We start from the raw sequence: 15,179 nt of genomic DNA, 5'->3' as shown, positions 1-15,179 counted from the left end.
AGGAGTGCAGAGCAACAAAGGGATTTAGGAGTTATGGTAAATAGTACCCTCAAGGCTGATACTCAGGTAGATGGTGTGGTGAAGAAGGCATTTGGAATGTTGGCCTTCATAAATCAGAGTATTGAATTCAAGAGTAGGGAGGTTATGATGAAATTGTACAAGGCATTGGTGAGGCCAAATTTGGAGTACTGTGTACAGTTTTGGTCACCAAATTATAGGAAAGATATAAACAAAATAGAGAGAGTGCAGAGAAGGTTCACGAGAATGTTGACAGGATTTCAGGGTCTGAGTTACAGGGAAAGGTTGTGCAGACTGGGGCTTTTTTCTCTGGAGCGTAGAAGATTGAGAGGGGACTTGATAGAGGTGTTTAAGATTTTAAAAGGGACAGACAGAGTAAATGTCGATAGGCTTTTTCAATTAAGAAAGGGGGCGATTCAAACTAGAGGACATGGTTTAAGATTGAAGGGGGAAAATTATAAGGGGAACATGAGGGGAAATTTCTTTACACAGAGGGTGGTGGGGATGTGGAATGAGCTTCCGGCAGACGTGGTCGAGGCGGGATCATTGGTTACATTTAAGGAAAGACTGGATCGTTACATGGATAGGAGGGGACTAGAGGGGTATGGACCGGGTGCTGGTCAGTGGGACTAGGAGGGTGGGGATTTGCTACGGCATGGACTAGTAGGGGCGAACTGGCCTGTTCTGTGCTGTAAGTGGTTATATGGTTATGGTTAATTCAAAAAAACTTAAGTACACAATTTATAAAAGAGTGTGGGAAAATACACCAACAATTTAATCAAACATGCACACAATTTATAAAAGAGCATGGGAAAATCTACTGCAAGTATTGATTGAAAGAAGTGAATTTCAAACTTTTTCTTTCCACTCACATACCACCTTAATCCCTTACTAATCACCGCTACCTATCAATGTGGGCCAGAGGCAGGCTGTCAATGGGACAGTGGGCTTCAGACTGTTTAAAGAGGACAAACCTGCTCACAATCGAGCAGACCTGGTATCAATTCTTTTAGCTTTGTGATTGCCCTCACATCTGACAGACCTAGTGTCAAGTCAAGGTTTAGGGTTCAGGTTATTTTGTCAATAGGCAGGCAGCAGGATAATCATCCTTCTTGTATTCACTGGTCTCTCTCAGAGGTTCTGTGTCATTATAACCAGGCACTTCTGGTTGGCCCATGCTTTCATTTCCCTATGCCTATTTCTAGCTCTTAGTGATATGTATGGCGCCTTCGGAAAGCTCGACAAAAACATTGAGGAAATGAAAATGTCTTTATTAATTTCACAATTTCTTCAACTAAATAGGTTTAAAACATTTTAAGTAACATGCTGACTCATCACTAAGCAATTAATTAAACAGATACCTATGCCAATTTTTCCTTTTGTGCAAAGATCAGCAAGAAGTAACAGGAATTACATTCCAGGCTATAACTCAGTTCCCTCTACTCTGCAACTGAAGTATTTCTCTGCCCTTCATCCCTGCATTATTGATTAAAGTCAAATTTAACGCTTTGCCTTGGTAATATTAGCACATTTTAGGTGACTGAGATGACAACACAAATAAGAATTCACTTCTCAAAAATCTCTAATTCTTTTGGATTAAAAATAGTTTGGGTTCAGATCTTCTTTTGCATGTTTGTTATGTTGAAATCTGCATAATGCTGAGGTGCATTTACTATCCAAAATTTTTTTGTGTTAAGGCAATCCATGAGATGGTTACTAAAATGTGTTATTTAGCAATATTTTGCTGCCATCTACTGACAAAAGAATTGTCTCAAATGTTCAATATATTCGATGTGCTTTAGTTTAAATTTTGAAATATACTTTGCACCATTTATGTAGAAAAAGTGTTTCATCCAAGTTAATGAATTCATTGAAATTAATTTATATTTCATAGCCATCTTCAGAAGATGAAGAAGGATGGAAAAAATTCTGCCTTGGAGAAAAGCTATACTTAAATTCTTCACCAATTACTAATGAGATTAATAGCCCAGGGATTGACTATGTGCAGGTAATTTATTTATATTTAAATAAATAGAATTGATAAAGATGTAGAGGCTCAAACATTTATTTGCACTTCTTTCAATTTCATTATAGTACAATATTTTTATTAATGTTTTCTTCTTTTGCTCAGTGATAGACATCCAAAATTTGCAGAGCACTAAAGTGTAAGACACCAATTTGAATTTCAAAGCAACAGATATATCTTTAATTCATAACTAATTCTAGGAAATCTTTGGACTTTCAGAACTAACACAATGATTGAAATAATTCACCATAACCAATGGTCACGGAATTGATTGAAAATTCTTCAGCAAACTACCACTTTGATTGTTGGCAGAAACTGAAACAGTATCTTCTATTTTGGTAACAATCTTGTGCACTTGTTAAGCAAAGTAATATGCAGATTTTCTTGTATTCTTGCCATTTAGGATCAAATTTTGACCCGATGATCAATGAATTCAAACAACATACCAGAAATAATTCATTTCATTTGAAATGCTATGAGAAATGTGCTTATATGCTAAATAATTGTAAGTTTCACGACAGCTGTCAATCGCCATGTTGATCTGCAACCGCAAATATAAAATAATTAGCTAATCCCCAAATGAATAAGAACAAGTCTTGCAAAGTGAATTAGATTGTTAAGGAGCATGCTGATAAACTTCTGGTGAGTTAACAAGCCAAATAATACTTAAACCTTTCATCAACTACAAAGTTCCACTCCTGATACATTTGATTCTATAGATGCAAGAGTACACGTTAAAAATAGAAGAGTAACACTTGGATACCCATTGGTGACCATATCTTTCCAATGTAGCAGGAAAACTTATGAAACTATCCTCATCCAAATTTGGAAATCTCATACTTATTACAAGTATACGACTTAAACAAACTAAATGTGAAGAGAGCCTGCTTGAGTAAAAAGTAGAAGGTTAAGCTATAAAGTAGTGTACTCTTTGGCAAAATATTGTAGAATTTGTTAATAAATTTTAACTTTAAGTATATAGTTTGTATCTTTGACAGAAGAAAATTCTAGAATTTTCTTTGTTCCCTTTAGTTCACCTTTTTGTTCAACCAAATTAAGGATCTGAGAATTTCTTAACTCATATGTTGCAGTGTATAGATGTAACTGAGGTTTGTACTTTTATGTTATTTGCTTTTCAAGCACTAAGAATTGTTCACATTATTCAATGTTAATCATATCTGCTTTATCGGCAAAATAAACCTGTTTAGTTACTGAAATTTGTCTATCTTTCAGGTGGGATTTCCTCCCTTGTTGAGTATTGTCAGCAGAATGAGTCAGGTATCAACATATTTTAAATTGTTTTAATTTGGGGGGGGGGTTAGCAGAAATTGCCTTCATTTGCCTTCTTACTTCTCAAGAACAAAAACATCTTTGCCTAATAATTGAATATGATGTAATTTTGTAAAATATGCTATTTAAAATTAAACCTTATGAAAATTAGTGACTTGAGAGCAAATTGCAAGATGTCCATGACTTTTCCTCCCAGGTTCTCAAAGCTGACATTGTCACTTGACAATGACACTGGTTCCCTGATCTTTGGACAGAAATAGCCTTAAGCATCATTTGAAGAGATATTTGGTCATGTTCCACATTCTCAAATCTGATGCTAGAATAGCCTCAAATAGGTAGTTACACTTATTTGCCCCTCCTTCAGGGGCCACAGTTTGTTACCTATTACAGGCCCATCTCATATTACCAGAGCACATAAAGGAGGACCTCTTCTCTCTTTAAGACCTAATCAATTGCATGTAGCCTTGGGTCTTATACATTACTAAATTTTCCAGTGCCAAGTCATTGACCAAAATGTTCAGAGGCCTGTCACAGAATGATGCAATAATCTCCAATAAGCTTCTGTGCAAAAGATTGCATTAAAACAATCAGAAATAGGAATGGAAATAGGCTATTCAGTCCTGGAGTATACTCTACCATTCAATAGAATCATACTCTTTCTAACATTCCTCATCTACTTTCCTGTTCTTTCCACAAAGCCCTTAATCCTCTTACTTAGACATTGATCTTTCTCAGTCTTAAGTTAAACCAAAAGACTCTGCCCAACAGCTTTCTGTTCTGATCCAAAAACTTAAAATTTTCTGAGAAGAAATTCTTTACCATCCCATACTCATTTTGAAATGATAGGTGAGACTCTGGGCTCTCCCATGAGAAGAAAAATCTTCCCAGCACTTATCCTCACCATGCTGCTAAGAATCTTGTATGTTTCCATAAGATTGCCTCTCATTCTTTTTAACTCCAATGAATTCAGTACCATCTTGTAGGACAGGCTTCATATTAAGAATTCTCCCAGTGAACCTTCTAAGAACTGCTTCTAATTAAACAACATATTTTGTTAAATTTATACAATAGTGTAAATATAGTCCCACTATTTCCTTATATATTTGAGGTACAAAAACATTCCCTGCCCAATGAAGTGAGGGGCCATCATTTCATTATTGGAGTGCTGCTCCAGAAGATTTAAACTAGATTTGCAGAGGGATGGGAACCAGAGTGCCACATGGGAGTTAGTCAGCAAGGTTCAGATGCTAGGTATTTATGGTGAGGTGGTGTCTTGGGTAAACTTGTACCTCTCACTTTGTTCGTTTTAGATTGGTCACAGTGTTTGGGCTACCGAAAGAAAATAGACACACACACCAAGAGCAGTTCAGTTTATACAAATGTTTATTACAAATTCAAAAGCTGATTTCAAACTACAAGAAACAAGCCCTTCCCAACTATACTTATCAATGCCTGGACTGGTCCCAACTGCCGAAATGAGGCAACGACTGCACACTTGTAGTAGGTTGTCAGGGCGCCAGTAGCAGCTTCTCCACCTCCCCCGACCGGGACGTTGGCTGGACTTTAGAAGTTCTTCTTCTTGCTGAGAGATGTTGCCACCTCTCGGAGAGTCTCAAACTTCAGCAGCGGGACCATGGCTTATATTACCAAAAAACTGCTTCAAGCACCTATTCCCAGCACAGCAAGAAAGATAAGTGAGCAATCTAGCATGCGAGGCTTCTATCGAATAACATAATTTTCAGCTTATCACTTTGAATACAATGGTTTATTTTGCATGAAGGCTAGGCCTCTGACAGTCTGTGACCAAAACAAGCAGGAAGATTAAATGTTCTTGGTACACAGATGTCCTTTCGTCAGATAACAGCATTTCTGGCCCCTCGGTGGAATTTAGCTTATGTCTGCTGATTCTAAAAAACAAGCAGGTTCTCAGCCTTGCAGAAGCAAAGGCTGCAAAAGAAAAAAATACGGTTTAAATCTTCCATTACAGGTGGTAAACTGGATTCAACATTGGCTAGATGGGAGAAGCCAAAGAGGTGGTCAATTATTGCTTCTCAGACTGGAGGCCTGTAACTAGTGGTGTGCTTCAGGGATCGGTTCTGGGATCATTGTTGTTTGTCATCTATATCAATTATCTGAATGATGTGGTAAATTGGATCAGCAAGTTTGCAGATAACACTAAAATTGAAAGCATTGTGGATGTGAAGAAGGTTTTCAAAGCTTGCTGAGGGATCAGGTCTTGCTGGAAGAATGGGTTGAAAAATGGCAGATAGAATTTAATGCAGACAAGTGTGAGGTGTTGCATTTTGGAAGGACAAACTAAGAAAGGACATTCATGGTAAATGGTCAGGCACTAAGAAGGGCAGAAGAACAGAGGGATCTGGGAATACAGATACATAATTCCCTGAAAGTGGTGTCACAAGTAGATCGGATTGTTAAGATAGTTTTTGGCATATTGGCCTTCATAAATCAAAGTATTGAGTATAGGAGTTGGAATGTTATGGTAAAGTTGTCTGAGACATTGGTGAGGTCAAATTTGGAGTACTGTGTGCAGTTTTGGTCACCTAACTACAGAAAATATATTAATAAGATTGAAAGAGTGCAGAAAAGATTTACTAGGATGTTGCCTGGATTTCAGGAACTGAATTACAGGAAAAGGTTAAACAGATTAAATTCAAATGTTAAATTTTAAATAATATTTAATGTTTTTTTAAATTTAGACATACAGCATGGTAACAGGCCATTTTGGCCCACGAGTCTATGCTGCCCAGTTTACAACTAATTAACTACAATCCCTATACATTTCAAACGGTGGGAGGAAACTGGAGCCCCTGGGGAAAACCCAAGCAGACACGGGGAGAATGTACACACTCCTTACAGACAGCGCAGGATTTGAATCCTAGTCCCAATCGCTGGTGCTGTAAAGATGTTGTGCTAACCACTATGCTATCCATGCTGCCCAGGATTTTATTCCCTGAAGCTTAGAAGAATGATAGAGGTATTTAAAATTATGAGAGGTGGAGACAGAGTAAATGTTGGTAGGCTTTTTCCACTGAGGGTTGGTGAGATACAAATTAGAGGACATGGGTTAAGGGTGAAAGGGGAAAAATTTAGGGGCAGCCTAAGAGCAAACTTCTTCACACAGTAAGTAGTGGGAGTGTGAAATGAATTGCCAGCTGAAGTGGTGAATGCAGGCTCAATTTTAACGTTTAAGAAGAATTTTAACAAAACATGATGGGAGAGATATGGAGGGCTATGGACGGTGCAGGATGGTGGGACTAGACAGAAATAATAGATCGACACAGACTAGAAGGGCCAAAGGGTCTGTTTCTGTAATGTTTTATGGTATTGCTTACTGGGCTTACATATTAATTTTCCATGTTTTCCACACAAGCACTCCTGAATCTCTTGGTGCTATAATTTGTTCATTTAAATATGTTTTTAATCTTACAAAATAAACAACTTCTCATCTTCCTACTTCACATGCCAACTTTTTGTGCACTGATGTAACCTATTAATATCTGTGTAAACTGCTTGTATCCTCATAATTTGCCTGCTGACCTGCTTTTGCGTCATCTGCACCATACATTCACTTTTTTCCTCCATGTTATTTACATATAATAAACATTTGTGGTCACAACAATGATCCCAGTGATACTCCACTGAACAAAAGAAATTACCAACCTCCAAATTAGACCCTTATCACAATTCATTTTCTGTCAGTTAGCCATGATCTATCCCAATGTATTGTTTATATGAGCTGTTATTTTGTGTGTTGCTAAGATACACATTCTAATTGCAAAATTTCCAATTTAAGCAATAAATAAACTTAACCTTTATATCTATGCTTACCATAGAACACTACAGCACATGAACAGGCCTTTTAGCCCATGGCAAACTATTTATTTTGTCTGGTCCCATGGCCCTTCCCCCAAACCATTGCCCTCCGTATCTCTTAAATGTCAAAAATCGTTCCCACATTCACCAATTCCACTAGCAGCTCATTCCACACTCACCATCCACCAAGTGAAGAAGTTCCCCCAAATATTCCTCCTAAAATATTTTACCTTTCTCCCATAACCTATGTCCTTTAGTTCTTGACTCACCTAATTTCTGTGGAAAAAGTCTGTTTGTATTTACCCCATCAAATCTTCCCTCATTTTCCATCGCTCCAGGGAATAAAATCCTAACTTATTCAATTTTGCCCTATAAATCACCTGTTCACATCCTGTCAACATCCTTGTAAATTTTCTTTGTACTCTTTCAATCTTATTGAGGTGTAGCTGACTCAGTAAATTTGTTCATTAAAGCCTAATTTTAAACATACTAAACATAATTTAAAAATGAAAGCTAATATTCAAATTTATTGTCAGAGTACATACATGACATGATATAACATGCAACCCTGTGATTCTTTTTCCTGCGACAAGGCAGAATTACCACTTATTGGGAGTGGAAAGAAAAAGCGCATCGTATACGTAAACAAATAAAGAAATGTAAACAAACTGTGTGCAATACAGAGATTTTTAAAAATCAATAAAGTGCAAAAGTAAGAGCCCTTAAACGAGTCCCTGATTGAGTTTATTGTTGAGGAATCTGGAGGGATAACAGCTGTTCCTGAACCTGGTGGTACGTCTTGTGGCACCTAGACCCCTTTCTGATGGTAAAAGTGAGAACAGAGCATGTAATGGGTTGTGTGGATCCTTGATGATTGCTGCTGCTCTCTGATGGCAGCGATCCTTGTAGATGTTCTCAATGGTGGGGAGCAAGCTCAGTATCATGGGTGGGGGGGGCGGGGGGAAGAGGTGAAATTCATAGGCCATTAACTTACCAAATGAGTTACTGTGCCCCCTCACCCATCTGCAGCACTAGCGTCACCAGGAGGTTGCAGGCCTAGGGAAAAGTCAGCTGAGAGATTCCACAGTGTATGGCTTTGGCTACAAGAGCATATATCATCCACAGTGGGGAAAGAATCCATTCTCTTGTGAATTTCAGGTGCTGATAATAACCATAGACAATGTTAAAAGAATTAACAAACTAACATGGATTAAATCAAAAACCATGTTCTACGCTGTCTTGATGGACACTTGTCAGTGATGGAAAACTTCAATGATTGAAAGTCCGCAGTTTTAATTTACAATTGCGGACTGCACCAGGTGATGCCATTTTTATGTACTGGAGAAACTATGAGTATAGTTCGAAGTTACAATAGTTAACGAACACCGTCAAAAGAACAGAGATAAGGGACACATGACTTGATAGAGTGAGATCTAAAACTCAAGAGGCTTATTCACATAGCACATGGACCAAGGTGGTTCACTCATAGCTGTACAGAGCTTACATTTTACCATCTATGGTTATAGTGGACATTCCTTGGGTACTAATTATGCAACAACTAATTGACATAAACAAGAGGTTAATGACTTAGCATAATTACTTAGTCACAAGATAGTTATATCAGCATGGATGTTGACTTATAGGATACTACAGCCATCAGAGGAACCCGCTCTCCACCCCTGCCCCCCAGTGGGCTAGTGGAGGAACCTACCAGGGGGAAGTCGATTCTGGACTTGGTGCTGTGCAGTGACGCAGAGTTAATAAGTGACCTCGATGTAGGGGAGCCATTAGGGAATAGTGACCATGGTATGGTTACTTTTGAGCTGCAATTAGAAAGGGAAAAAGAAAGAAAGTCAGAAGCATCTGTACTGCAGTTAAATAAAGGGGATTATGCAGCTATGAGGGAGGAGCTAGCCAAAATAAAATGGAAAGATACACTAACTGGGAGGACAACTGGGGAAAAATGGCAGGTATTTTTGGACATTTTTCACAGGTTTCAGGACAAATTTATTCCAAAGTGGAGGAAAGGCTCCAGGAGATGCAAATAGCAGCCGTGGCTAACTAATGAAATCAAGTGTAATATCAAATCCAAAGGGAGTAAGTATAGGATAGCGAAGCGGAGTGGGAAGTTAGAGGATTGGGAAACCTTCAAAGAGCATCAGAGGGTAACTAAGAAAGTCATAAGAGAGGGGAAAATGAAGTACGAGAGGAAATTAGCAAATAATATAATGGAGGATAGCAAAAGCTTTTTTAAATATGTGAAGAGGAAGAAATTGGTTCGGTCTAAAATTGGTCCATTAAGAATGGAAAAGGGTGAAATTATTACCGGAAACAAGGAGATGTCTGAGGAATTTAACAAATACTTTGCAACTGTCTTCACCAAGGAGGATATAGGTTATGGTCAGTTAGGGGGTAGTGGTCATGCGGTATCAAGAGACTTGGGGAACTTTCCTGGGGAAGTAGGGGATCTAATGGATATCCGGATCCAGAAACAGGAGGTTGTGAGTAAAATGTTGGGACTGAGGGCTGATAAATCCCCAGGGCCTGATGGGCTGCATCCCAGGGTGCTTAAAGAAGTTGCTATGGAAATTGTGGAAGCACTGGTCGACATTTTCCAAAGTTCCATAGATTCGGGGGAGGTCCCTGAGGATTGGAGAGTGGCTGATGTGGTGCCAATTTTTAAGAAGGGAGGGAGGGAGAAAACGGGAAATTATAGACCGGTCAGCCTGACGTCGGTGGTGGGGAAGATATTGGAGTCTATCATAAAAGAAGTAATAGCTGAACACTGAGGCAGAAATAATAGTATAAAGGCTAGTCAGCATGGATTCCTTAAGGGTAAGTCATGCTTGACTAACCTTCTGGAATTTTTTGAGGATGTGACAAAGAGGGTGGACTTGGGAGAGCCAGTGGATGTGGTGTATTTGGACTTCCAGAAGGCCTTTGATAAGGTGCCACACGGGAGACTAGTGGGCAAGATCAGGGAGCATGGTATTGGAGGTAAGGTGCTGACATGGATAGGAAATTGGTTAAGAAATAGGAAACAAAGGGTTGGGGTAAGCAGGTCTTTTTCAGGATGGCAGGATGTGACGAGAGGAGTGCCGCAGGGATCGGTATTGGGTCCTCAGTTGTTTGTAATTTATGTAAATGATTTGGGATGAGGGGATTATTAATAACTTGAGCAAATTTGCAGATGACACGAAACTGGGTGGCGGTGTGAGGAGGATGTCAGGAAAATGCAGAGGGACTTGGACAGGTTGGGGGAGTGGGCTGCTGAATGGAAGATGATGGTCAATGTAAGCAAATGTGAGGTTATCCATTTTGGGGGCAATAATAGGAAAGCTGAGTATTATTTAAATGGAGACAAGCTAGGGAGTGGGGAGGAGCAAATGGATCTGGGAGTACTTGTTCACCGGTCACTGAAGACTAGCATGCAGGTTCAGAAAGCTGTGAAGAAGGCAAATGGCATGTTGGCTTTCATAAAGAGGGGATTGGAGTATAGGAACAGAGACGCCCTTCTGCAGTTGTACAGGGCCCTGGTGAGACCCCACCTGGAGTATTGCGTCCAGTTCTGGTCTCCAATTTTGAGGAAGGACATACTAACTATAGAGGGTGTGCAGCGCAGATTTACAAGGTTAGTTCCAGGGATGGGGGGGTTGACATATGCTGAAAGGCTAGAAAACCTGGACTTGTATCCGATGGAGTTTAGAAGGATGAGGGGGGACATGATTGAGGTATACAAAATTATCAGGGGGATAGACAGGGTGAAGTCGGATTACTTGTTCCCAATGATGGGGGAGACGAGGACTAGAGGGCATAGTTTAAGAATACAGGGTAGGCCCTTTAGGACGGAGATGAGAAAACATTTTTTTACCCAGAGAAGTGTGAATCTGTGGAATGCTCTGCCACAGAGGGTGGTAGAGGCAGATTCGCTGATTATGTTCAAAAGAGAGTTAGATAAGACTCTAGTGGGCAAAGGAGTTAAGGGTTATGGGGATAAGGCTGGAAAGGGGTACTGATGGTAGTGATCAGCCATGATCTGTAAAATGGCAGTGCTGGCTCGACGGGCCGAAGGGCCTACTCCAGCTCCTATTGTCTAATGTCCCCCGTTCCCCCCCCCCCCCCCCCCCCCCCCCCCGATTAGATCTCTCGTGGCTCCGACTCTGGTGGAGAGGGTTTTGCCTGTGATGACCTGGACTGTGTTCACTACATTTTGCAGAGCTTTAAGCTCAGGGGTATTGATGTCCCCATATCTGACTGATTCAGCTGGTCAGCACAATTTCTATACACTACAGTATTGATGTCCATTATTAAAAGTTAATGTCTTGAGTATTTTTAATAGCATAGTGATGCTAATTTTAACAACATTTAATGAGTCTTTTAAAATATTTCCATTTTGTGGAAACTTCTGGGTATTCAATGTGATTAGTACTGGGTCTGCATTAGATTTAGTTCTACTTCAGCTGACCAACTGGCCAATGTTTTCATGGATATCTTTAACATATCACTCCAACAGGTTGTGATACCCACCTGTTTCAAACAGGCGTCAATCATACCAGTGTCAAAAATAGTGTGGAAACCTTCCTAAATTACTACCAACCTGTAACACTTACAGCCACAGTGATGAAGTGTTTTGAAAGGCTGGTGTTCAAGCATATCAGCTCCTGTCACAATTTGCCTACTGCAGCAACTGATGTTATCTCACTGGCTCTACACAAAACCCTGGAACACCAGGACAGCAAAATTGTATACATCTGGATGTTCTTTATTAGCTACAATTTGGAATTCAACACCATCTCCTCAAAACTAATTAGCAAACTTTGGCACCTGGGGCTCAGAATCAGAATGTATTGTCAAGAACCTGTCAAGAAATTCATTGTTTTGTGGCAGCATTATAAGTGCAAAATTGCTATAAATTACATTTTTTTAAAAATAAATATATTAATGCAAAAAAAAGAGAAAGTGAGGTAGTATCTTTGGTTCATTGTACATTCAATAGAGTCTCCTGCTGTACTAGCTTTACACCGATGACTGCATGGCTCAGAACAAATGTCACTAAAACCAGGAGCTGGTTGCTGACTTTAGGAAGAGAAAACCAGAGGTGTACAAGCCAGTGATTATTGGTAATTCAGAGTTGGAGAATCTAAGCAAATTTTAATTCCTGGGATTCACTGTCTTGGAGGAACTTTCCTGGACCCAGCATGTTTATGTCATTGTGAAGAAACCACGTCAGCGCCTCTACTTCCTGAGGAGTTTGTGAAGAAAAATGTGACAAACCTCTACAGGTGTGTAGTGGAAAGTGTGATGACCAGCTGCCTCACGGCCTGGTATGGGGGCACCAATACCTCTGAGCAGAATGTTCCTCAAAAGGTAGTGGACACTGTGCAGTCCATCACAGGCAAACTTTCCCCACCATCTAGAAAATCTTTAAGGAACGCAGCCATTGGAGAGCACCAGCAATCATCAAGGATCCACACCATTCAGCACATGCTCTATTCTCGCTGCTGCTATCAGGAAAGAGGTACAGGTGCCACAAGACTTATACCACCAGGTTCAGAAACAGTTGCTACCCCTCATCTATCAGATTCCTAAACAATAGACTCATTTAAGAATTCTTACTTTGCACATTATTTATTACTGAATATGTTTTTTTTTGTATTGCACAGTCAGATTTGAATACCTTTCATTTCTTGTTTACATTTCTAGCTTTGGTAAAAATATATTTTTCTTGAGTACAGTTTACACTACTAATAAGTAGGAAATTCTGCCTGGTCCACAGGAAAAAGAATCTCAGGATTGTATATGATGTCATGTATGTACTCTGACAATAAATTTGAACTATATTTGTGCAACTCTTTTACATGATCTTATCATATTTTTTTTTTTGTTTTACCAGCCTACAGTATTTAACATATTGGAATACCTAATCAGCTGGTTTGGAGATAAAAAACTATATCCAGAATTGGTAAGAGATTTCTTGCTTCTACTAAACAGCCTTCATCTTTTATAGTTTAGATGTGTCTTGCTGTTACAAATTATCATAAATCAAGCTGACCGGGGCATGACCTGATACACAAGATGGCCAATGAACGCAGCGACCGCACAGACCCCGCGGGGTCCAACAACCTTCATCCCATGTGACCACTTGCACGGCAGGAAACAACGAGCAACGGCGGGAACGCTGACCAATCCAAGGTCGGCTCTGCTGTGACGTCACTCCTGTCGTCGGCATCGGGGAGAGAATATAAGCAGAGCTGCCAGTGCAGTAAATCAGTCTTCAACTTCTTTGGTGTAAGTCATTCTTTCCAGACTTTGCGATAGCGTGCACACTACATTGGTGACCCCGGCAGGACCAACTGGTAGTTGGATGCAAAGGTAACAGACTAAGCGGCTCTTCACGCTGATTCATTGAAGCTGCCAACATTCTGGATGTCACAGCCACACGTGCGGTTCAAACAGGCTGAGCCCAGTTCCACCTTCGAAAGATTACCGCCGACAATACACGTTACTACTACATGGTGAGCTCACTCAACCAGGACACAGCAGCGAGGGTTGTCAACTTCCTGCGGGCAGCTTCCAGAGCAAGGCAAATATAATGACCTCAAGGGGCTATTAACCCACACCTTCGGGCTCTCACGGCACAAGCGTGCCGCCTAATTATTGCATTTGGACGGAAGGAGGGCCCCTTTGCCTTCAGGAACGAAATGCTCACCCTTGCTGAGGGACACGGGCCTTGCCTGCTCTTTGAGTAGATTTTCCTGCATCAGCTGCCCGAGGATATCTGATTCTTGCTTGCCGATGAGGACTTCAGTGACCCCAGGAAACTCGCAGTCCGGGCGGACGTGCTCTGGGGAACGAAGAAAGAAAATAGCGCCTCGGTGAATTAGATCACTAGGCCCCGCAGACAGCCGGCAACAAGGCCACGGAGAGGAAAGTGGACCACCCCGACCCAACAGTATTGTTACTATCACCAACAATGAGGTGTGGGGCCCCATCGATGCCGCCCACCCCACACATTTCAGGGAAATGCCATGGCCAACCATCGTTAATGGCTGCAGCGGTTGGCCAATGTGACAGCCTCCTCCATGTGTCTGGAAGGACCTTCCTCATTGACACCGGCACCAAAATAAATGTCCTTCCCCCTCAGCGTACAACACCTGCTGGTGGACCTTAAAGGGCGATATTTGGAGCACACCAGGACTTTTCAAACATTATCCCTGGGAGAAGCCAAGTTACCTGCCCCCCACCTCGACTCTGTTACTTTGTATGACAACTCATTTACATGGATCTGAGCAGAGATTCCTCCGTGGAACCGAAGCATGGGACAAGCCACCACATTCTCTCCAAGGGTCCCCCACTCCATGCCAGTGTGCCCTGCCTTCCCCACCCCCACCCCCTGAGAAGCTCACCCTTGCCGAGGAGTTTGAACAAATGGAAGAGCAGGGGATAGTGCAGCATTCTGACAGCCTCTGGGCCTCCCCCTGCACATGGTACCAAAGGCAGCAGGGGGATGGAGGCCATGTAATGACTATCACCACCTCAACGCCACATGACATGTACCCCATGCCCCATATCCAAGACTTTACCACTAACTTACAAGGGACACGGGTATTTTCAAAAGTCGACCTCATCAGGGGCTATCATCAGATCCCAATCCATCCCGATGACATCCCTAAAACTGTCATCATTACCTCTTTTGGATTTTTTGAATTCTTGAGAACACCCTTTGGACTTAAGAACACATCCCAGACCTTCCAGAGGCTGATGAATGTGGTGGGCCAGGATCTCCCATTCATGCTCATCTATTTGGACAATAGTCTCATCGCCAGTTGCAATCACACAGAGCACACGCCTCATCTAAGGCAACTGTGCGCCCGGCTGCAGGAATTCAGACTAACCATAAACCCTGCTAGGTTGGAAACGATTGATTTTCTGGGCCATCGAATCAACAGGCACAGAGCGAAACCTCTGCCCAAAAAGGTAGAGGCCGTTTGCCAAGCCCACATAGTGAAGG

The 15,179-nt window shown here is 41.1% G+C and overlaps 1 protein-coding gene across 6 annotated transcripts in view; it reads left to right on the top strand.

The window, feature by feature from the left end:
• Positions 1-15,179, top strand: part of gemin2 (gem (nuclear organelle) associated protein 2) — a 37,013-nt gene that overhangs the window by 11,258 nt on the left and 10,576 nt on the right. For all 6 annotated transcript variants that reach the window (XR_011351302.1, XM_069916857.1, XM_069916856.1 and 3 more), the window contains exons 6-8: positions 1,913-2,026; positions 3,278-3,322; positions 13,062-13,130. Coding sequence is in view for 5 of the 6 variants with exons in the window: in XM_069916857.1 (XP_069772958.1) it covers positions 1,913-2,026; positions 3,278-3,322; positions 13,062-13,130 (228 nt within the window). In the remaining variant the exon portion in view is untranslated. The remainder of the gene's footprint in view (positions 1-1,912; positions 2,027-3,277; positions 3,323-13,061; positions 13,131-15,179) is intronic.

This window comes from Narcine bancroftii, chromosome 2, assembly GCF_036971445.1.
Source record: "Narcine bancroftii isolate sNarBan1 chromosome 2, sNarBan1.hap1, whole genome shotgun sequence".
Classification (NCBI taxonomy): Eukaryota; Metazoa; Chordata; class Chondrichthyes; order Torpediniformes; family Narcinidae; genus Narcine; species Narcine bancroftii.
Note: the sequence above shows the minus strand (reverse complement) of the source record. Positions and strands in the feature narration are given on the sequence as shown.